The 25,083-nt window shown below is 36.4% G+C and overlaps 1 protein-coding gene across 1 annotated transcript; it reads right to left on the bottom strand.

Moving 5' to 3' along the window:
- Positions 1 to 6,529: 6,529 nt before the first annotated feature.
- LOC130644215 (uncharacterized) lies at positions 6,530 to 9,115 on the bottom strand. Its single transcript, XM_057449732.1, has 2 exons — positions 8,708 to 9,115; positions 6,530 to 8,074 (listed from the first exon to the last, which is right to left on the bottom strand). The coding sequence occupies exon 2, from the start codon at positions 8,033 to 8,035 to the stop codon at positions 7,073 to 7,075; it is 963 nt and encodes a 320-aa protein (XP_057305715.1). The 5' UTR covers positions 8,036 to 8,074; positions 8,708 to 9,115; the 3' UTR covers positions 6,530 to 7,072.
- Positions 9,116 to 25,083: the final 15,968 nt, after the last annotated feature.

The following is a 25,083-nucleotide window of genomic DNA, read 5'->3' as shown; positions in this document are numbered from 1 at the left end:
GACAGAATAGATTTGCAACTGATCGCATCACAGATGATTTTAATAGAAACAAAAGAGTTCAATCTCCTTCTTTATTTCCACGTCCACGGTTAAATAATATTTGTACAAATTTTTCATTTTTTCCTTGAATTAGAACTGCCAAAATGAGTATGGAAGCGATAAAGAGATAACAGAATTATATACGATTTGAATGCCCCTTCAATAGAAGTCAATGGAAGTCAATAGAAGCTCTTCACACGATTACAAACAAAATGACTGAACTTTTAAAGTTGTAACAAATCAGAGTATTTCACCATTATACAAAGATTAATAATATTGGAAAATTCAAACCTCTTCCTTGTATTTCATTAGGTAAGATATGTTATTATTTTATAGGAGCAAAAACATCCGTACAAAGTGATACATTCTGACTACATTTTTGCGTATCTTCTTAATGCTTGATTAACTACAAGGACCTCTTATTTGAAAGCTTTTTATTTCTAGTGTATCAAACATCTAATTTGTCTGTTTTAGATACTTCAGAAGACAAAAAAGAATAAAAAACAGCAAAAAGATTTTGTTACCCTCTCCACTCCACCCTCAGGAAAAAGTAATTCCTGTTAGAAGTTCGTCTCTATTTTGATTATTACCATGTTTGGCATCAATTTGTCTTCGCCGGCACATTTACAATATGATATTGTTTTTAGACATTCTTCTCTCTCCCAAAAAACATCTTCTTAATGCCCTTCATCGATCTCACTTTGTTCTAACATGCAAGAGTAACTCTTTGAAGCGATATAAAATGTTTTGGAAAGAACCTTTATACAGAGAAAACCTCCCAACAGCAAGTGTTTGGCATATTTTCCTAACTTTTACTAGTATCATTTAAGACTTTTAGTGTGGTAATTCAACACACTACTCTTGCTATCAAACAGACGTCGAATAAACCACTGAAGGAAAACGCTTTTGAAAACTGCTTCAAGAACTAAAAGATAACTTCTTTTTTCCTCTGAAGCATCAATTAATCGACCCAAGAGAAAGTCTAATTAAGTTACGTGCATGTGGCATAAACAAAGATATTCTACACACTAATTAAAATGCTATAATGGAGCGAATTGAAAGCTAATCATATAAACGTATGGAGGACATATTATTTTTTGGAAATAGGATGTCTTGTAAGATAGCTAAAATATTTAAATCCGAGTGCTGTCCGCGTGGGCAAGAACACTAAAGTTGTCAACACAAAAAACGCATTCATCAGAAGAAGTAACGTTTTTGCACAAACTTCTACAGATTGTTTTGTTTATTGTCTGATTATTTTAACTTTCGTATTCTTCAACACAAGGATAAAAATGTAAGGTAAGAAAAAAAAATCTTATTGTTGGCTTGTCTATTTTTGGTCGAGTTTATAACATAAGGCAGACCAAACGTTACAGGATAACTTCTAATAATTTACCATTTTGAAGACTTAATAGTATATATTCTAACAGTGTAATTATTTTAGTTCTAACGGCAACCATGCAAAAACACCATCTCTGTCATGGGTTATAAAAATTGAGTATGGCAGGTACAACACTTCCTATATTAATGATACTATTTTTTCCTAATTTTATATATTTCTTGTACTTAATTAAATCGAAAACAGTAGATGCCTCTTGACAAAATGAAAATGGTTTTAGATCTATTTAGTATAGAGAGTTTTTTATTTACTATTACACGGCCATTTTTTATTTTGCCCCCTTTACATGGAGTACCTTTGTATATGTTTGCACATAGCTTCATTTAACCATTAAACTGCTTTATGATTACGGTTCTCTCTGAAACTGTACAGTTGTATTGTTTAATTCTTAATAATTCGGTTCAAAGCTGGCTACAATGAGATTAAAGATTATCCAATACTTTATTCTTTAGATAACCTTTTGGCTAAATCATAAATGTTCGGGGGACCAGCAAGCCTGTGCCTATCAATTTTGTATCCACATAAGTGATGATTTTTTTCTTTTTTGTTTGTAGATAACATCAAAAATGAATTACCACCTTAGACATTTAAGGCCTGATTTATGTAAGGTATGTTTTTCTTTCTACATACTTTCGTTCGTCTCTTATGGCTTACCCCGGCGTTTCGACGCCGTTTTCAACCGGCTATTCTTGTATTATAATGCCGGTATACGTTTGACACGCAAAGCGGTACCGCAATAGCGGGAGGCACTTGATGCAGTATAAAAAGGACGGGCAAACAAACAAATATTTCCATTGACCACCGACTAGTTTTTGATAATACCGGTTTTATGTATAAAATGGCTGTCAACTCGCTATGTTGCGCTCGGGTGAGTTAAGGAATGACTCCGAATTTTCCGTTTTTTATTCGTTATCCCGCCTTTTCAAAATATGCCATATTGGTTGGTGATGTATCAAAAAGAGGTGCAGACTATTTTATCAACAAACTGTACTTTTTGGCTCCAAGAAGAAATTATTTATGATATATGTAAGTATTATATGACTACCGAAAGGATTAAGTAATATAAAAAACTCTTCCATTTCCTTGTTTTCTTTTATTTTTTTCATTGCAATAGCCAAAATGTAATAGCTGTTGTGGCTAGTTAGCTTCTTTTATTGAAAAAGCAGTATATAGCTATATAGCTTACAGCTAGCTAATAACTAAAAAAGAAACCAACTCTAGTCTAGTCTCGTAATGTTAGAGAATGTACAGGATCGGGGTGTCTACTTAAGACTAAGCACTAAGTGACTTTTATTTTTTTGTACTTTACAGTATATATGCAATATATACTCTTCATCTGTTAAAAATATTTTGATGCTGTGCTAGAGATTGACTGTAACCATTAAATACCCACTATTCATTAACTTTGAGTGGTCTGCTCTTAGCAAGAAATTTTACTTCATCTTTACAACGCTATCTCTTATTATATACCTAATTTTTTTATTTTTTTATAAATATTTCGGCGAATTATATTTAATGGTATATATTTTCTGCCCATGGGTAACATATTCTTCTTCTTTAACTTTGTTCGTATCGTCCAGAATTATTTTCTTATATTTTTTGGTTTATTAACTCTCATTATAAATATTTTTCAGATTTGATACCACTTCTTTGTGAAGCTTTTTTTACTGTCTTGAATTGGGAAATGGCACACTGCTTCCTACAAAAGCAAGTAAAACTAGTGTAGATATCAAATATAGAAGGAAGTCTTTGAAAGTCGAGAAAATCACAAAATAAAGCGAAAAAACTTTGCAATTAAGCATTTTCAAAATTTTTCACATATAAATTTGGAACACTATATTCTCATGAGGATTAATTTTTTTACAGCTATGAAAAGGGATAATGCCTACCTGGAGGCTTCTCGTATGCTCATCGTGTTCTTGGCTCAACTGATATGTTGATGTTGTATTGAGACAGCTCAACCCCTTCAGATTAGAAACATTCTTTTACAACCATGTTGCCATATGGCTGTGATATTCCAAATGTTCTGGTTAACTCTAGGAGATTGAGCTGCATAAAAGTGGCAATAAAGTTTTACTTGTAGTAACAAAAGCAGAACACTGGGTTGATGGACAAATGTGATAGTTGACAAATAATGCAACTTTACATGGTGAAGTAGTCCAATATTATCAAATTGGATTTTTGAAGGATGGACTATGTTGTTTTTGTTGTGATGGCTGTGATGTATCTTTGATAAAAGTATAATATATATTATTTAAGCGGAAAATGTTTTGGAAGTTCAATTCCATATTTATTTATTTATTTATTTATTTATTTATTTATTTATTTATTTATTTATTCTTTAAATATGTAAACCGAGATCGTACTAATTTTGTTGTCTGTAAATGGTGATTTGCTGGAACAAGTTGGTGTTGAGGTCCATGACATTTTCTTTTTTTTATCTGATTTTGAAATGAATTCAGATGATGATTGAATAGTAAAGTCACATGCTGTTGAATTCATTTTTTTCTTGTGTTACAGACTTTATGGTTACATTTACGATTGGAGTTGTGCTAAATGAAAAACTGTTGCTGAATTCTGATTTATCGGAATCTCGAGGCGTTGTTCTATAGCTTAATTCAAAGAAAAATCTTTAAAAATTTGTCCATGTGTCTTCCCATATGTCAGTTTTTTTTAGTGTTTTTTCTGCCAATGCCAATTTTGTGTATACTAGGTGGCAAGGTTATACAAAAACATAATAATCAGGTCTTTACTTTTAAGATAAATGTATTGCTCAAATTTGCAAACCGTGTCTGGAAGTCCTGAAAATATAAGTGCTGCTTAAACTGCTGTTTCTTAAGTCAAATCAGTATACAAGTTCTTACAAACCCACATTGAAACAGTGTAGACATATCCAAAAATTTCTACGAACCAGAAAATATATATATCTATATTATAATACCCGTATACGTCTGTCCGTCCGTTTGTCCGTCCGTTTGTCTGTCACGCAAAATGGTAGCTTAGCTGCGACGGGCGAACCCGTGGATTTTTCCACGGGCTAACGACTATTAGTTAAAATGAAGCAGTCAAAATCTGTAAGCTATAATTTGCAACCTTCTCAGTCTATATGGTAGTGACGTCACAACTTTGACGTCAACATCGCCTTAGGCGAAATGGAGAGGGCTGTGAACCGTGGAGTTTCACCGTAAATAAATTACAATCTGATTTTTAACGTGCTCCGTCTGCAACACCTGGATCGTCGACATCATTCGCTTGGCTAACATTTTTCGTCAAATTTACACTTAGTCACGCGACTTATTTGACTAACCCTGGATCCGCGCCTGAATTTTAAAAAAATTATTGTTCTGTTTGTATTCCACAATTGTTCTAAGATTGGGCATGTACGTCCATAGATTGGGCAGTCCAGTCTTAAGACTGGCCACCCATTTGTCACTGTCGGAAGATTGGCCTGGCCAGTCTTAAGACGGGGCGCGTTCAACGATTGGGCAGAACAGCACCACAAAATTTAATTTATGAGCTAGCTATAAAGTAATGTTTCTATATTATATAATAAAAACTAATTATAGTCAGCCAATGATAAGGCTAGCTGGCTATTTTCTACTTGTTTTACTTATACACTTTTACCTTAAAGTTTTATTTACCAATTCTTTTTTTGTCTTGTAGAATAATGGCTGTTCAATATGCCCCACAGGAATTACCTGGTGGAATGATTGGCCTTCATACTCTAGTTTTTTAAAAAATGAGACTGGGATAACAATCAAATCGCTTTTTGTTTACACTTCCCCGCTTTACTGCGCCATTATGATATTACGGGAAGTTTACTGGCACCGATAATTTTCTAAGAACTCGTCCCGCGGAAACGCCAACTCCAATTTTTTGAAATGTCGCTTATTTTGGGAAAATGTCGGAAAAGCTTGTCCTCACTATGACGACTAGTGCTAACGACGGGGAAATACTTGATTCGAACGAGAAGTACCCCACATAGTGCGGGAAAGGTTATGATAAGTTGGGAAATGTCTCGACCCCGGCAAAAATTCTATGAAACGAAATCTTGAAAAGCGGCAAACACGCCATTATTTGCCGTCAATGTCGGATTAATATTTATTATAACTTTTTCTACACTAATTCAACCATGGACAATTGAATTCAACCGTTCGTTAAACACGATTGATTGCCCTCATAGCGTTCGAGAAAAATCTGACGGAATTCAACTGCGTAGGGTCAGTCCTTAATTCGGCCGAGCGTTAGAAATGCAGTAGCTGCACGCAGAATACTTTATGCTTCTCAGAAAATATCCAGCGGGAATAACCAGTGGGTATTTCCAGCGTCTTACCAAACAACATCAATTTATTGTTTAAACGCTACCGTGAATCGCAGATATACAAGTAAGTCAAAATCTTGCAAAAAGGTTAAGGAATACGAATAGTGGCACTGTTGAAATGGCATCATAAATACCAATACCTATACTTTTGTCATTGATAAGTTCCTAGGTTGCCATCTGGTTATATCCTATCTTGCTATTAGAAATAAATAAAAAATAAAAACAATGAAGAGAACCCACCTTCTGTAATTTTGTTTTGATAGTGCGTTATACTATTGCAAGTATCTACTTTGAGACAAATAGTTTTTTACAATAAAATAGTAGCAATGAGGAAGACTCTATTCTACTTTGAGAGGGAACATTTTATTCGTATATTAGGACGTCAATTTCTATAATAATAATACCTGTTTTCTATCTGTGTGTGTGTACGCAAAAAAGGTTGCCCTCCACTTATTGCAAAAAAACCAAACAACGGTAAATATATATTGTATCTTTGGTTGGAGTTACTTTGCAGAATGAAAGTTTGAGCCTATTTTAATTTTTTTAGGAACTTCATTGCTTTGAAAAAAATGCGAGCATAACTTAACTTTATTAAGTTTTATAAAACCAAATTTGAAAGATAAAAATGTTATTATTATTTTGTTGTTACAAGCCATGAGAAGTAATACATGTGGTGATTTAAAGCCCGTCAAAAACAAAAAAAGAAATATTTAAGATGTTAATATATTTATCGTTTTTACTTAAATCCCCTATTCCCATTTCAGATTAAATGCATTTACTTTCTCTAAAAGAATTTTACTGAAGTCAGAGTCAAGGTTACACAAAATAATGACAATATAAATTCATATCTCTTTTCCTTTCAGTATGCGCTGATCTTAACAACACATGTACCTTCCTTAGCAACGTTAGCCTAGATTGTCAAGATCCTTACTATCGCCAACAATGCTCAAGGACCTGTGGAACATGCACTGGTCCTGAGAATAATCGCTGTGTATTTTTTACAAACCATATGCATACCGGTGAATGTAAACATCTGGCTGAGCTCGAGTTGTTTCTAACAAGTGAATATGAAAACTAAGTATCATACAACATAGCAAAAAAAGAATAATAAAAAATTAAAATCTGGCAAAGGAAGGGACGGCCTAACGAGGGTTAATAGTGCTTACAGTATTCTTTAAAATAAACTCACTCCTAATCAGTTTCCTTAACATAGACAAAAAACTTACCTAATGTGAAATTTACAAATAATTAAGTGATTTATAAATAACAAAATGCAGCCTGATATAGAGTTGTTGGTATAGTGGAAGAATAAACTAGCAATAGGACCAGTCTTGATGTTTTTTTGGTCTGCATTCTTTAGGGCATGGCGGAACGCTGTTGGAACATGGTCGTTTACATCCAACAAACCCGCTTGTTCTTGTCAGCCTCCTGCTGGGAAAAGCATGAGATTGTGGAAATTTCGTGCATTGATAGGAGTCGTGCTGTATTGCGTCTGTTTTTACCAAAGGCCAAACATGCTCGTCAAGTAAATCTTCATCAATTTTCTCGTGATTCGATATTAATTCTTGAAAGACTATTTCCGTGACAGTGTTATTTTTGTAATTACGAAAGCAAAATCCGTGACTCGTTATCCTCTTCGACTCTTGCGGAGAATCTCGCATACAGTGAAATAACTTTTCGCTTTCCAGCCATTGCTCTACAGCGTCGAATTCACGATTTAGTAAAGGACTGTCAACATCTCGCACGCATGTCACGTCAACAGTACTATCGCCTATTGGTAACAATCTCCAAAAATTGCGTTTCAAATGTGATATATTGCCAAGTAACAAGATCTTCCTAACATCACAAAAACGTAAATTTTTGTGTATCTTTGTCAAAACATGCTGCGTTTTGTTTGGTAAACTTCCATCATGGTACACACGCAGCATCCAGTCATGGTAGGTAGCTGAATTAGCAGCTTCAGTTGCAAGGACAGAAATTCGTTTGGTTGCATTCTTTGTTCTTCGAGCGTTCAAAGAATAAGACAGAATCCACGAGCCTGGTTCGTCCTTCATATCATTTGAACAAAGGTTCACCGGACTTGGCTTACGTGTGGTGCCTTCTGCTGTTTTTAAAGATGGTGGATCATTGTTCTTTTGTAGAAAGACATTTTCAGACTTGATTACTAACTCAATGGAAACTTGTGACCGTTTGTACAACCAATATGGTGATAGAATAATCACAGAAATCGCAACAGCGGTAAAAAAGTCTCTAAAGTAACGTACAGCTTCTTTCATCACGACTATGGTGTTTTGTGCAAAGTTTTCTCATGTAATCTAAAAAGCAAATAATAATTCATAAAAGGACATTTATGCACGCCAAACATGGAAATAAAACACTATTTAAATTTACTGCTAAAACCAATCAATTCATTTCATGCAACTCTGAAACCCAAATTTGTACTTCAAAATGGCTGTCGAACGGCCGAAACTTCGCACAGAGGTATTTTTCATATGCACTAGAAACAACATATTCTCCTTAACGTTGCAGATATGTGCTTATTGGTTGAAACGGTATTTCTGGTTCATCACCTTTGGTCGCTTTGATTTAGTACGGAAAAGAAGGCAATGTATCTTAACATGTTATTTATAATTAAGTAAACGAACTGCTTCGATATATTTACATTTAAGATTTTTAGTGATGAAAATTTGGAATAAAAAAAACGCAAGTAAAAATATTTTTTCCCAAATAGTTTTTGTTTTATCCGTAAAAATAATTTTATTAAAAATAACATATATTAGTGCGGGTGTCCAATTAGCAACTACAAAGTGTGTTCTTTGACCAAATACCTATCACTCCCACTTCCAGTGTCGTTTATATGTTTTTGTGTAGTAGCTGCTATGCTACTTATGTTGGTAAAACCAAACGACATCTTAAAGTGAGGGTGTCCGAACATATAAGTATCTCACCGCTGACTTGTTGCCAAGCAAGAAGACACTTCCGTATGAGACCATATGATGGAGTCGCTAATTTTGATGAGTTCTCCATTTTTGTTAAAGAAGCACACAACTACATACTCAAAATAAATGACAGTTGTGTGATTCAATGGGATAAGCCACCTATTTACAAGGACGTAATGAGCTCTCCATTATATTTATTTAATTAAATTTACTTTGATGCACATCCTTATATAGGTTTTGTTTTTCTTAATGGTATTTAAACCCGTCTATATGCAATTGACTCTCTCTAATCTGAATATCTATTATCCGAATCTTTCTATAATGCAAACAAAGTCACCGCCAATTAAACCGTCCTAAAGAAACTCTCATAATTTACTTTCTAATATACGAATCTCTGTAAACCGAAAACCTATATAACCTAAACTAAGTTCCAGATCCCTTCAGCTAAATTTTACCTATAATCCGAATTTTAACACTTTCAAATGTTTTTGTTTTTCGTAATTTGAACCTCTAAAAAAATGTAAGACTTAGACAATCTTAGTAACAAGAACACTTTTTCAAAAATAAATAATGTACCAATTTGTTAAGAAAACTTTCTTATTCGTTTTTATATCTTCCCTAACTTTTTTTAATTTTTTCAAAATAGGTTCCATTTCTCCCTCTTATCCGAATTTTCAATTCGAATTAGAAAGGCTTTCTACTATTCGAGTCTCCCTGCAATCCGAATAAAAAGTTATTCCCTTTGAGATTCGGATTAGAGAGAGTCGACTGTATATAGAGAACCGAATTTTAATTCTTATATGTAATTATGGCTGCAATATACAGCCGAAAGCTAGTTGAAGGAACAAATATGTCAAAAAACACACTTTGTAAAACCATGTATGTTAAGATTTTTTCGCTGTGTGGCCTTTATAATCAAGAAATATGCTTGTCAGCAAATTCATATGAGTTACTTATCACATTAATAGATTGTTTCTGCTGACAAAGTGTTAAATTATGGTAGCTCCTGAAAGCAATTAGCTGGATCTATTTGTTAAGGAATTTATATGAGTAATGCATGTACAATAGTCATCAAAAATGTTGGAATTATCAAAATTCAAAGACAAATTTAATCTTTTGATTTGATTTGATTCCAAATAAATAACCCTGATTAAACACTGCTTTAGTCTTTTGACCTTTTCATCACACTCCCTAAAAAATAAAGTAGCAAGGATATTGTGATTACACTTAGTAACAACATAAGTTAATGTCTGAAATATAAATAAACCACACGAAATGACGTCAACATGTTATTTACAAATTTCTTTAATCATAGAACTGGCACAATGCATTCATTTTGTGCTTTAGTTTCGACATGTTTACATTGATCTAATCCCAAGTGTTTTCACTTCCAAATTTTTCGTTGTTGATCTATATACAGAAAGAAGTCAGTATAAAATAAAACGAACAATAAATATAGCAAATTGTGGGTCAAAAACAAAGCAAAAACAAAAACAATTCAACAAAACATCCAATCTTGATGATTTTTTGGTCTACACTTTAATGGACAAGGTGGTTCAACTCTTGTGCACGGTCTTTTACAACCCATAAAACTACTACTATTTGTTTCTCGTCTGCTTGGAAAAGGGTATGACTCTGGATATCTCTCGCAACTATACCCATCATGCTGCATGGAATCGTGCCGCACCAGTGGCCAGACAAAATCTCTTAATAACGTTTGATCAGACTCTTTGAAAGGTTCAAACGTTTCATTCTTGTGATACCCATGTTTCCTAATAGCGTTGAAGACTAAATCTGATACAGTTTTATTTTTGGAATTGCAAAAACAAAATAAACCAGCCAAAACTTTCCATCCTCCATGTTGAGGATGATCCCGCATACAATGAAATAATTTTTCACTGTCTAGCCATTGCTGAACAGCGTTGAATTCACGTTTTAGCGAAGGGCAGTCAATGTCTCGCACACACGTTACATCTACAGTTTTATCACCAATTGGCAAAAATCTCCATTCTCGACCACTAACTCCTGATAAATCATCATATGATGGAATATTTCTTGTATCACAGAAACGTAAGTTCTTGTGTTTCTCTGCCAAATCAAAAATTCGATTCTTAGGTAACTTTTCGTCGTGATACAAACGAATTATCCAATCAGAATACAGCGTTGAGTTGGTAGCTTCACCTGATAGTATGTACATCATGTTTGTTCAATGAAAATCCTTAGCCCACTTTCCATATAAAGAATATGATAAGATTTTCTGACCAACAACCTTTTTATCGCTTTTAGCGCACAGACTTGGCACACCTGGTCTTGCTTCAGGTCGCTTTCTCAGTGATTGCATCACTTGCATTTTCTGTGCTCTTTTAACATTGAGGTAAATATTCTCGGCTTGAATTAGAACAAACGTAAGATTAATTCAACAACAAAAAGATGAGCAACAAAGTACGTCAAAATATGACTCTGGTGACGATACACTTGTTCGTCAAATTTTCTACAATGGATGACTGTCCCTGGGTACGATTTTAAATTTTCCTGCCAAAAATTCAAGTCTTTTTTCTATCATATTTCTATATTAACATATGGTAGAATTTTTCTTCCACTGTGATTGGCTAATCTACACGGAATATAATGTATTTTTAATTGTCTACAGAGAAACCACAAAAAGCCTGCGTACATAAAAAACCTTGGAGGAAGAAACCTGTAAGTTGAAACAAAGCAAATTCACATCGACTACGACAGCAAAACAGTGCCGTAACCACAACAATAAAATTGTGATTTCGGCACTGGTTAATTTATATTGTTATATGAAGTAACATTAATGTTAATTACATTTAGAAAATCTATAACTACACAGTGAGAAAATTATTAAATCAAGATACGGAAAAAATAAACTCTCTGTACACATTACCTTTATAATTTCCACATGAGACTCAGCGCGCGTCAACGGTAAATGAGAAAACTTAAATGCGATTATCGCCAAAGTAACATAAACAAGAGGACTACGAATATTACTCCCACTGCAGACTGATACAAAAGGGTTTGGAGTAAACACTTTTTTAACCGTAAGATCTGCTGATACAAAAGGGTTAGGAGTAAACACTTTTTTAACCGTAAGATCTGCTGATACAAAAGGGTTAGGAGTAAACACTTTTTTAACCGTAAGATCTGCTGATACAAAAGGGTTAGGAGTGAACACTTTTTTAACCGTAAGATCTGCTAATACAAAAGGGTTAGGAGTGAACACTTTTTTAACCGTAAGATCTGCTAATACAAAAGGGTTAGGAGTAAACACTTTTTTAACCGTAAGATCTGCTAATACAAAAGGGTTAGGAGTGAACACTTTTTTAACCGTAAGATCTGCTGATACAAAAGGGTTAGGAGTAAACACTTTTTTAACCGTAAGATCTGCTAATACAAAAGGGTTAGGAGTAAACACTTTTTTAACCGTAAGATCAATATAAAGGGAGGATTTATTGATGGAACTGATACAACATAACCATGGATGGAAACGACTTAACAATGGATGGAATGTCACTACCAGTGAAGCTCCAACCTGTTTTTCACCCTATTTTTAACCTCCAAGGTCTCAGAAGCAGCAGACGTGAACCTATTGATCTGCGATTCAATGACTCCTCTCGTATAACCTGGTCTAAAATTACCATTCAGACAGTTCGCTCAGTATTTTCTCACATATGGTATCATCCGAACATGTTCTCCTAATAGGTAACGCTTGACTAAAATATTTTCAAAAGGATGACAGGAATTGAATTATAAATACTGATATCCGTCAATATCTCTACAACCCAAGTCTGTATCAAAATATAATTTTTAAGTTTCACGGTAACATTTAAGAAGGTAATACTGTCCAAAGACCTTCGTGTGAAAACTTAGGATTAGGGTGAGACTATATACCGTAATCAAACGATGGGTTTAACTACTTTCTTTTCTAAAAACTCGGTGAGCCTAATCCATAAATATGCATGCTTAAAGTGGGGTGAACGAGTTAAGTTTTCTGGAGAACACACCCTGCTATTTTTAGTCATGGCTATGGAAAGTTTAAATTCTCGCAGTTCCAACCTCTATCTAAGGTCCTCGAGACTTGTACCATCTGGGATACTGGTATATAGGCCTAAAACAAGAGGCAAAGGGATGTATTTTGTCCAAACAGAAAACATACGACCACGTACAAATAATCATACATCTTCATGTCGTACGGAAAATGGCTCCAACATATTCCATAATCATGTCTGTTAAATACTATATCTATACCATACCTATACCGATGAGGGTTAACGACTATTCTTCTTATAGGTGATTGCATTCCATTATTTAGCAACCGTTTTTGCGCATAAAAAAAACTTCATCCTACCTGTTTAAGAAATAACGAAAAAAATCAGAGACAAAAATTACACTTCCTTGCCAATGTAAACATAGGTCGATTACTTGTCAAAAACGCTCAAACATTTCATACTTTCATAAATTATGCGCACGCGTGTACTCTATGTTATAGTTTTCAGTTTCTATCCAAACTCGTCCCCAGTGCCTTTTGTCTCTTTCCTTTTACTGAACGGCGAGACAAAAAAGAGACAAAAGGCACTGGGGACGAGTTTGAGTTTTTATCATGATTCACTAAAAACCATATTTACTACTTTAACTGCTTTTTTGATAACATGGTGAAACGTATTGTTATTACTATGGAGAATTAATTTATTCACTTTCGTAGTGTTTTTATGTCTCGTTTTTTATCAAAATACCACTGGGTTTGTTTACAAAAGAGAACAGCCTCGATGTCGTTTGATGTTGTTCTTACAGGTAGCTTAGCTACCCTATAGTTAGATTTAGGATTAAACTAGCATTTATTACTTAATACTCAGTTTTTTGAATATCCACAGGAACTTTTTATGCAAAATGAAAAATGCTAAAGAACTGTATTTGCTTTGCAGAAGTAACAATAGGCATTATCTTTATCATTATTCCTGTGAATGTTGGTTTTTGAAAAAGATATTCTGCCTTTAATGCTATAAGTGCTCCACTGGATTTGTAACACATTACACTAAGTGTCCTCCGTGTGAAACAGTTTAGGCTTATTAAGTCTTAACCTGGAGACTTTAGGTCTACCCGCTTCAAGTGAATATTACTTCTGGCTATACTTTCCAAAATCTTGTTATTTCATAAAATAAACCTGAAAATCTACCAAATCATTTATGAAAAATAGGTTCCCGTTCGATAAAAGAAACCTGAGCATATGCAGAAATTTATTTATGAAATATAGGTTTTAGTTTGTCGTGAAAACATGTTTACCAACATGCAATGCCTTGCATACCTAACTAGCTATATACTCAATTCTTGACTGTTCACTGTTATGGGAGGTCCAAATAAGTAGCTAGCTATTATTATTTAAAATGACAGAATGCCTTGAAAAATCTTTTGTGCAGCTAGCTACATAAAAATAATATATTTAGCTCTTGTACTTTATCACTTAATTATTTAATAACAAATGTGCCCTGGAGTGCTGGCATGATACTGGCTAGGTAGCTTAAAATCACAAAATAAATATTATCCAGATGTGACCATCCCTCATCATCAGACATCGGAAAGGCGTTTCTGTTCTTTACTTCTCATTGTGGGGTACCTCAAATTCTTGTAAATCCAATGAAAAAAAATTATTTAAGAATTTCTCTTCTTTCCCTTGTACTATTCATGGCATTTCTTTGCATGTCTTTAGTTCCAACCCACGATCCCTTAGCTTCCAACCGCGTCTCGGTCACAAGTTTCAGCGCTAGCCAAAATGGTGGACAGCGTTGAGGAACCCTGGGTAATTTTGAAAAAATGTGGTTCTACCTTATGATTCTCAGATATTTGCTGCTGTTATCAGCATATTTAACCGTCGAGTGCCACACCTCCGTATATATAGGAGTTAATTATCTTTAAGCTAAATAACTTAGAAGTGGTAACGAAAAATTTACGTTTCAAAGTGTTAGTAACGGGAGACAAAATGGAAGTGCATTTGGTTAATTTGGGTCAACGCACCCATTTCGGAACACACGGTTGATCAACTGCAACCCTGCTTTTTTAAAATCGGTTTTTTGAAACGCATAACCTTATACATTTTTCTGATCAGCATTTCAAGCTCCAGATAATAGAGGTAGAAGATTACCAAACTGATCATGTCATCCCAGTAAAGGTTTTCTGTCCTAATAAAGTGGATTTCTCCACATGCCATTCCACTATTACTTCTGTTTTTGCCACTAGTGCTGTGTTGATTATTATTATTTTAGGCGTATCGTTGCTGTTTTAGTCGTCATCGGTATTATCATCGGCTTCGTCATCGTCACCGTCATCGCTGTTGTCGTCCCCTCATCGTCATCGCGTATTGTTAGTTCTTCCAATCAATTTTGTTGTTTTACTATCATTCTCTGTTGACAATTATATTTTTGTTGGTTTTAAAAGATAAAAAGCTCTTTATCAAAAATTTCTAAATTTTTAAAGAATCTTGTTTTTATTCTTCAGGATACACAAAACACCTATTACTCACGTTAAGAATACTGTTTATATTTCCTAAAATAAACCTCAATCCAAGTTTTGATAACAATGTATGTTCATTCTTTGCGGCAATTCGGTTAGAGGAAACGAAATTCTAGTCCGCTTTCCTGGGATGGTTTTGAAGTCGGTATTACATGGAAAATGATAGCCCGAGAAGAGTTCAGTCTGGTAAGCCGTGATGAATTTTGACAAGGCTGCCATGTAAAAAACATGAAAATCAAAATATGAATATTACTTAGGTCGGTATTGCAATTTATCTATTTACTTTCCTTTAAAGATTTCAGGGTTAAAGCCCTATTTATGCTGGGCCCCAACGTTTTTCCTGACCTTAAGCAACAACTTGGTTGTTTTTGCTAATGACGTCATAAAATGCATATTTTAAAGTGGGTGAAAAATTAGGTTAAATGTGATTTTTGTATTTACCCAAACATAAAAAAATGTATCAACTACTTTGATACTTATATTTTAAATAATATAAATACTCAGGTATAAAAAACCCAGACAAAACTAAAAAAACCATTAATGAGCTTTAATAAAAATGTGTTTCCACGCCACTCCCGTTGTAGGAAATGTTTACGTTGTAGAGACGAGGGGTGGGGTGGCGGGGAAGGCATTTTGTAATTTGTAAAAATGTCATACGATTTCATCTCCCAGCCCATCGCTCCCTAATATGGACTCTAAAGTTTAGTATTTAATTCCTGTTATAGCCACTATACATTTTAAACTTCTTTGACTTTCAGAAAGTCTTGGTTACAACTGTGATATCGATCCATAACCATCCAAACTGAATTACGTCGTTTTTGTTTTTAAGTTTTATAAATAAACCGGAAAGATTTTTGTTACGCCTATTTTCAGTATACTGGTCGTTATCCCGTGGAAAAATCCACGGGTTTGCCCGTCGCAGCTAAGCTACCATTTTGCGTGACAGACAGACGGACGGACAGAAGTATACGGGGATTAAAATATTTTTTTGTTGTTGACACACAACAGGCATATCAGCCATTTTGAACTGATATATATTTTTAAAAGGACTACGAAACGGCTGTTACTGATTAATATAGATAGTATCATGTCATGGACAAGCGATTTTAAATCACAGCAATTAAAGTAATTACCTTTTTACTGACCTAGATGGAAGCAATAAATTGATCAAGATCCTTCCTTTTTTTAAAAGTTCGTTTTACGTTACGTTCCTCTTTCTAAAAGTTGGCTTTCTGTTACGTTTGCCTTGAATCGATTTGCATTATTTCTAAATATTCTCTTTCCTACATGCAGGTAACTATATTTTTGGAAGTTCATAGGCAGTAGTAGTATTAATATGAGCATTTCTTTTTTATGCTATTTATGAGTTTCTTCACTCTTCTGGCTGTCCCACCGGACTCTTAGTCTATGATCTTTTTATTGGTCCAATCAATAATATGATTATTCTTCCAGCTATGGTCCCCAATCTTATTCTTGTCTATATCTGCGTTGCGTACAGCTCTTTTTTGCTCCTTAACACGTCGTTTGAGCATTCACAATCCTAACAGGGGATTTCGTAGACAGTGTTACATTGACTTTCTAGACATATGTTGTGTTTTGGATGCGACAGTATACTACATAGCGTGTTTTTAGATTAAAACACTGGCTTTATTTTGTGATCTTTTAATACCTGGGAATATGTTACTTCTCTCTTATATATACGGCATACACACTGTAGCTATTGGTTCTTTTTTTGCATCCTTTCCGTCACCATTCTTACCAGTTCTTACCAGTTGTGTGCCTGATTTTCATTTTAGCCTTTTTTATTGATTTTTCAGTCATGGCAGTCTTGGTGTTGCTGAGAATTTTTACGATAGTGTACAAGTGTTTGACCCATATACTACTAGTCTCCTTAGAGACCAACTCTTGCACATCTTGAGGCTTAAAGGGTCTTTCCGCTAGTACCTTTTTTTGGCTTTCTAAAAAGCCGTGAACGTATGATGGTTCTTGGTGGTAGCCATTTTAATACACACACCCTTTTCCTCTAGCAGTTTTGTGACACTTGATTTGAATTCACTGCCATTGTTACATTGAAAAATCTTGGGGTACCGAAGAGGTCCTGCCTTGTAAAGGGATATAGTAAATAATACTTGTGTGTACTAATCAGACAATTTTTGAACCTTATTGTAGTTGTACATGTCATCTTCCAGCTCCCGAAGGCTCTTCCCAGCTTGCATCTCCAATTCTTGGTGTTTGTTGAACCAGTCGATTTTAGCCTGTCGATCTTATACCCACTGTGCTTGGGCGCTTTTTAGTTTCTCCATCTCCTTGTCATACCTTTTGCGCTCTGCCTCGCCATTTCCTGCGACTTTACTGGATAGAAAGTTGGTACCACTGAAGGCTAATGCATTAATTAGTGCTTCCCCCTGCCATGATTGCCAAAGTTGCCATTTATTGTTCGAGCCTTGCCTAGTCTTTGTAGCGATACCTAAGTTTTCATGTTCACAAACCTGACTTTCCTTGCATTCTTTGCAGCGATACTTTACCCTTTCATGTTCACAAATCTCACCTCCCTTGCAGTCTTTACACTGAGACCTCTGTCTTTCATGTTTACAAATCCCACTTTCTTTGCAGTCTTTCCACTTAGACCTTTGTCTTTAATTTTCACAAATCTCACTTCCCCTGCATTCTTTGAAGGGATAATTCACCCTTTCATGTTAAAAAATCCGACTCTCTTTACAATCTTAGCACTTAGACCTCTGTCTTTAATGGTGGCACATCTGGCTGCCCTTGCACTCTTTGCACTTATACCTCTGTCTTTCATGTTCGCAAATCTGGCTACCTTTGCACTGCTTGCAATAGGGCCTCTGTATTTGATGGTGGAAAATCTGGCTACCTTTTCACTCTTTGCAATAGGCCCTCTGTGTTTGATGGTGGCACATCTGGCTACCTTTGCACTTTTTACATTGGGCCCTTATTTTTTCATGTTCGCAAATCTGCCTACCTTTGCACTCTTTGCAGTAAGACCTCTGTCTTTCATGTTCGCAAATTTGGCTACCTTTGCACTCTTTCCAATAGGCTCTCACCATTTTATGTTTACAAATTTGATTCCCCCTGCAGTCTTTACAGTGATCCCTCCGACTACTATGAGGCACTTGTTTTTGGCACGCTGCTGTTTCCTTTCATCCAGCCAAACTATGCAACATTTTGTTTGATTTTCTCCCCCCAGATCCTAAAATTGTCGAGGGTTAACACTTTTTTGCATGTTCAGCATCCCTTGTTTTCCGTATTGATTTGTATTTTCCCCTAGAACAGAGTCAAACCTACCATCGAGAAGATTCAGCTGGGCATCTTAAAGCAGGTACATATAACAGCGTATATCTCCAGAATCGTCGGCTCTCTTTGTCATGTGTAGGGTTATGACGTGACTCAGGTGTTGTAGGGGTCTTTTCCTGAACCATGTAGGGTATGATCAGGAGAGCTGCGGAAATCGATAAAGAGGGCGTATCGTTTTTTAAAAAACTGGCCAATTGTGACATTAGAGTCTTGGCAATCGAAGAGATTCACGCTCTGTTCGAGGTGGTCTTTGGGTAACATAGCATGCAAGTACAGCTCGTTAGGTTTGCCCTGGACAGTGATGGATATCTTCTCAATTTTAGGGTTGTAGAACACCCTGTTGACACCAGAGTAAGCTTTAACTTTTGAAGGGTCCACTAACAGTAGCAAGACACCCTTTAAAATTTTTGCAGGTGTGTCGATTTGTAGGTTACAACTCGTGTCCTGTTTCTTCATGATAACCACTTTGGAACGTAGGATCCGTTCATACGGTAGCACCAGACGACTATACCGGGACATCATGGCGCTTGCGAGTCCCTCATGGTTCAACTTGTCGAATTCCAACTTGATATTGGTTATCTTGTACGCAGCATCTGCTGTCTTGCCTGCCGTAGACCCTGAGGCCGCCCTACCTTCATCCTTGATGACGTTACCGTGAGACGTGAAATGAATCACGAACTGAAGTCTGTCGTATAAACCCACCGGAAAGAAGGGTAGGTCCTTAGTCAACTCAAACATCTTACCCAGGGTATACAAAAGGTGTTGTTATACGCGGCAACATTGGCTTTTTCTTCATCGGTACCAACATGGTCAGTGGCCTTCACCAGCAGGACACGGATGGATAGGGCTTATACCCTCCAGGATCAGGTTATTGTCACGATCGAACTTGGGTAGTCACAGATCTCGGTAGACTGCGAGCGTGGAATAGTCGTTGATATTTTGCACCTCGTTACAGTTCAAGGTCATGCGGCTTTTGCCGATATTCGAGACGATCGTGCGTTTTGTATTCGTAGCCGTCACTTCCAGGTCAAATAGTAGCTTGATAGACCCTGGAAAAATACCTTCGTTCAGTCGCATATTGGGAATACCCACGTACAAGTCCTCGTTTTGGTTGATTGTGGAAGGTATGTTACTGATCTGGACACGCTTCCGTCTCCCCTTGAAACCAAAAAGCTGTTTCATTTCTGCGTAGGGATCAAGCTTAGTTCCGAATGCACGCAATAATTTATATGGGGAATTTAAATAAATGCCAACAAACCCAGCTGGTGAATCAGATATTGAGGAAGAAGAGGGCCGTCCAGATGATAGAGATGAAAATACTACACCATCAACCCCAAGGCCTTCAACGTAAACCCAAGGAGAAAAACAGGACCATGAAGACACTATGACAAGACAGTGGCAAGAAATACTAAAATCAAAGGTTGACAATTTTTACACGCATCTTAAGGAGATGGGACATCCAGAAGTGACCCTACGTGAATTATATTACTATGATTTTAAACTGGAAGGGAATGAACTTTACTTCAGAAATTAAAGGGTTACAAGACTGCATGGCAGGGTGTTCCTAGCCCCAGGGACGATAATAACCAATTTGAAGGCAGCAGGCGTGCAAGCCTTTGATTTTCCCAACTATGTCACTACACCCAAGCAAGGGGCCAGAATCTCCTGGAAAAGCATGGGGACATAGAGGAGGAGAGTGAGGATATGGAAAGTGATACCTTTGTCGAAAATGTTGAGGATGCCCTGGATAAAACTGAGAGCTTTGTTGAATCGCAGCTGCCGTTGCTTTTGTCGTGGCCTGTGTTGAAAAAAGAAAATAAGTCTAGTATGTCAATGAAAAACATTAAACCTTGCTTTAACCATATGTATGCAATGATGAGCCCTACACCAGTCGTAATTAACGCTGCCTTGGTATCCTCGTGTTGATTTCGACCTTCTTTGAGAGGGAGCGGCATGGCAAGCCAGGCATTCTCCTTCTGTATATGTTGTTTCACCTCCCTGCGTGTTGTTCGTCCGATAGTATGCTTAGGAGGTGTAGTAGGCTTAAGGTTATAGCCCGCTTGGTTTGATGAACCGCTCCGCAGGTTTCACAATAGTCTTGTTATTCACTTCAACCTAGACTCCAACGCTTACGTTGGCATGTGCGATCAAGATGTTGTCGTTATACCCCTCAATTTTACCAATAGGCAGGTTCATGTTTGAGGGTAGCATATACACGCTAGGCATGACAGCAAAATTGACTGGTGTTGTGGCATACTGCAGCACCTTCTGAAATTGTGTGATGTCATGCCCGACATTTTCCTCCCTCCGCACCATACTCTGAAATGTTTGCAACAGAACTTGCCTGGCTGTGTAGTTGTTCGCACCGGAAACGAGTAAGGATGCTTTGGCTCCCGCTTGCCACCAGGCAACAAGACCATGTAGACGCGAATACTCTCGCCTAATATACGACGCATGTGGTAATAGACGTAAAATTTAAAGATCGAGTTAAAAAGGGGTACGGAGCCTGTCATGTGTTTAGCAGAGATGCCTAATGCCGTAGTTGCACAATAGGTAGCAAAATTAACCTGGATATTCAAGTAATCCAACGCCTGTCCCGTCCAACCAACCCTGACAGGGTCATCCAACAAATTGGTTGGAATTTTAATGGCATATTTGGTAAACTCGGGGAATACCATGTGAATATGTGATTCTGTAGACACGTACAGGTGCTGGTGCTCCAAGTTTGTAATACCAACGGGCCATTCTCCCCTGTTGGATTTGTATTTTGCATTGGGGTTGTACGAGTACATGTTCATCGTTTTGGTATACCAAAAACTCTACATTACCTATATTGAAAAACCTACAATATTTGAAGATTACCTGGAACAAGATACTAGGATTGCCCCGAAATCGTTAAGTATTCGACCCGTATGGTTGAACCTTTACAGCAATAATGAATTCGTCATTCGTAAGACAGGGCAGAGTGTTACTCGAATCGAGATTTTGAACGGCCTGTATAAGATCGAGGATTTAGCGACTATCGTCAACAGCCAGGCAGAGAAATGAAGCTCTTTGTCCTGAAAAATGGACTCTGAAGGTTCTGTGTCAGTGACGGGTACACAGTGGTAATTCATTGACAACTGCAAGAGCTCTTGGGTCTACCCTACGATCCTAGTAAAAATTACTATACAAAGAGCAACTACGATGCAGTCTACAAGACTGACGCTTACATTCGGCTACGCCTTTTTTGCCCTCAGTTGAATGAATACGATTGTCTATTGGATGGGAAAAAGTCTAAAATTCTTGCTTTTGCTTCCCACCAAAGAGTTGAATGCCTTGGGGGACATACTGACCTGGAGTTTTGACACTCCGATATACCTTTCCCTGAAGGGTTCCACAGATCGTCTCCAGTTCATGCTTACAGATGAATTTCACCATGATAAAAATGTATCGTTTAGAGGAATAACAATGTGTTTGCTCATAGAATAAGTGAATCATGTAACGAAGTTATATCCCAATTTACCAAGTGCACCTGCAGAGGACGATACTATTCACGAAAGCCAAAAGTATACATTTGACAAGATCGAAGAGATTGAAAAATATCTTCGAAGTGACATTAAAGAGCGGGCCGGGCTTTCAAAAAAGTTCAAAATGCATGCTATATGGGTGAGGCATTGTTATCATGGACTGCTTAGTGTAAGTATTATCACGTCGAGTGTCAGAATTGCAGCATTAACCACGGGTCTTGGTGCTCCCGTTTGCATGGTGATGGGGGTATTACAATAGCCATGGGAATAGGGCTGGTCTTAGAAAGGCCTCAAAGAGGCTTGGTGTCAAATCCAAGAAGCACAAAAGTATCAGACTACTCGCTGAGTCGAAATTAAGCTCCATCGTCGATCTGATTTCAAAAGCTGTAGAAAATGGGGTCATCAGTGACTACGAGTTTAGTCTCGTTATGCAGGAAAAGCAACGGTGTATGCTACTAAAGGAACAGATACGACAACGGTTTAAACTATCTACGGACGTGAACGTGCTCAGCTGGTTCAGAACGGCCGAGAAGAGGGCAGGAACGATGTCTTAAGAAAACTTCAATCTGTCCAGTACGCAAGCAGTACTTAGACCCTCCACCTGTTTATAAACTTTAATATGTTTTGTAACCCTTATGGGTGTTATAAAACATTTACTTATCACTTAGCAGCCATTCAAATATAAAGTCCTTGTACCTACATTCCACAACATGTACCTTAGGGTAGTAATCTTTGCCCTGCACATACACCGATGACAGTGTCAGGATGGCTCTGGCTTGGCAGGGTTCATCGTAGGGTACTGCTTGACCGTGGAATTTAGTTGTGGTTACATCCTTGTAGTATTTGAGTTTCGCGTTCACGTAACGCCTTTTTTCACAGGTTCCTTTGTCAGGTTTTGAGAGATCAGCTCCTGGATTTTGTTCAGAATTTGACGATACTTTTCAACCGAATCGAGGTACTCTTCGAAATTAAGACTCATCGCGGGTACAGCACTGGCATTGTACCGGCTAACTCCATGCGAGGAGCAGATTTTAGGTGTTTTTACCCTGAGAGCTACCTCGAGGTCTTGTGTATGGTAGCCAACAATGTACCGTTGATCCTTACTTCATTTGGCACGGATAGCATCCAACACTTTTAGATGATCCTGATGTCATTGATATTAGAAAAGGTAGCAGCAAAACTGTAGAAATTTCTGGGGTTGACTTCTTCATTCTGAAATTTTAGCATCTTGTTTTATTGAATTTCAAGCAAGGTTCGAGGATTGCTTCTCCTCACACATACACAACTACCCCCGTTATATGTGATATACTCCTGGTAGCAGTACCAGCATAGCATTTTATTCTTCATCATGAACCTCCGTCCGCAGGTACACCTATCATAAGCATCCAGCATACCTTCGCAGTCATTACATTGTTCCATTTATCTTATAGGGTATCTATTGTAAGGCATGAATATGATCCGTCAAATCTTTATTGGCTTGTTCATTCTCCATCTCCTCTGATGATTCTTGTACTAAGGCCAACGCCATAAGTGGTAGAGAGAGACCAACGCCGGCTATAAGGATCAGAGCTATGACATTTTTAAATACTTCAAATTTTGATTGGGTGTTGCACATTTATTATAGTATTTTTTTTTGAATTTTTATCTTACAACAAGCTTGTCCTGTCCACATGTCCTGCGTTTTGATCTCCTCTGTTGCGTACTTTAACCAATTCATCTTCCCCCTACATACACAATTCAACCTTGGGGGAATAGGATCACGTTGATGCGTTGATGATCAACAGTGGTCAATATGCTGAGCCTTGCTGCACCTGCGTTGATGATCAGTAGTGGTCACGTTTGTCACGTTGCAGCGCATGCCTTGATGATCAGCGGATTTTGTCGTGTTGAGGTGTGATGAACAGCTGTGAAATCACAACTGGTTTTGTGTGTGAGAATTTTTAAGAGAGTTTAACCGTGGTTTTTGGGAAAGTGTGTACTTGAGGACCCCCCTATACTACTAGACAGGACCCAAATATTTTCCGATGAATAAAGAAAAAACTGGTTTTACAACTAACAACCTGAGTCTGAATTTTGTTAGAAAATAAGAACAAACCAAAATCTGAATTTTTTTGCACTTCTTTTTAAACTACGGTAAAGTTTTATAAGTGAGAACAAAGTAGGGCTTAATTAGGAAGTTTGTGTAGGCATTAAAACAACGCAAGAACAAATCAGACGAAAACAGGTACAGAAAATAATAAAACAAAACCTATCTTCTGGAAATTTTAATTGCGTGGGATTTGAACATGTCTAAAAGCATTCTAAAATGCAAAACATTTCAAATTAACTTCCATTTTTTGTAAATAAAAAACGTGATTTTGGATCCAGTCCGCTAAATCTAAAAATTTACAGAATAATAATGACAACATCATATAGGGTTTAATTTGTTTGTTTAATCATGTCTCGCGCACAGTTAGAATACATTCTTGTCTATACATTAAACTTTTAGGTGTAGCTAGATGACCTAAAAAAACAAAACAAAAAAAACATAAGAAAAACAACAACAATTACTTCAAAACATCATCCATGTTACAGGCATAATCACAACAATTGTTTTTATACATAAAAGTGCACGCACAAGACCTAGTTTCATTCTATTAAATATCAGCTTGTCTGACTTATTGTTAACCAAAAAAAACGTGTTTTTATAATAAGAAACATGCTCATAAGAAACAGTCGGCTGATATTACAAGAAGAATTAACTGTAACTTAATAAAAAACAAATTAGTAAGAACTGACTGGTGTTCGCTGAAAATATTTGAAGGTTTACAATACAATGTTCCTGTGACAAAATTTTCGTTCGTTTTCACATTTCCTTTTAGAGGAGGTAAATTTGTCCATTAGTTTATTTACGGAGTAGTATGTGTGACAAGTGCCATTCTACTTATAAATTTATTAATAAGTTTAGTATGTTTATTATTGCAAAAAATAATAAATGAACTTTTTCTAAGGTATTTATTTATTTTGTACCAAAAATTCGAAATTTTAAAAATAACC

The sequence above is a fragment of the Hydractinia symbiolongicarpus genome, chromosome 1 (assembly GCF_029227915.1).
Source record: "Hydractinia symbiolongicarpus strain clone_291-10 chromosome 1, HSymV2.1, whole genome shotgun sequence".
Classification (NCBI taxonomy): domain Eukaryota; kingdom Metazoa; phylum Cnidaria; class Hydrozoa; order Anthoathecata; family Hydractiniidae; genus Hydractinia; species Hydractinia symbiolongicarpus.
Note: the sequence above shows the minus strand (reverse complement) of the source record. Positions and strands in the feature narration are given on the sequence as shown.

Bases quoted from the DNA above. Each gene is read 5' to 3' on its own strand.
- LOC130644215 (XM_057449732.1), bottom strand. From the start codon at position 8,035: ATGAAAGAAGCTGTACGTTACTTTAGAGACTTTTTTACCGCTGTTGCG.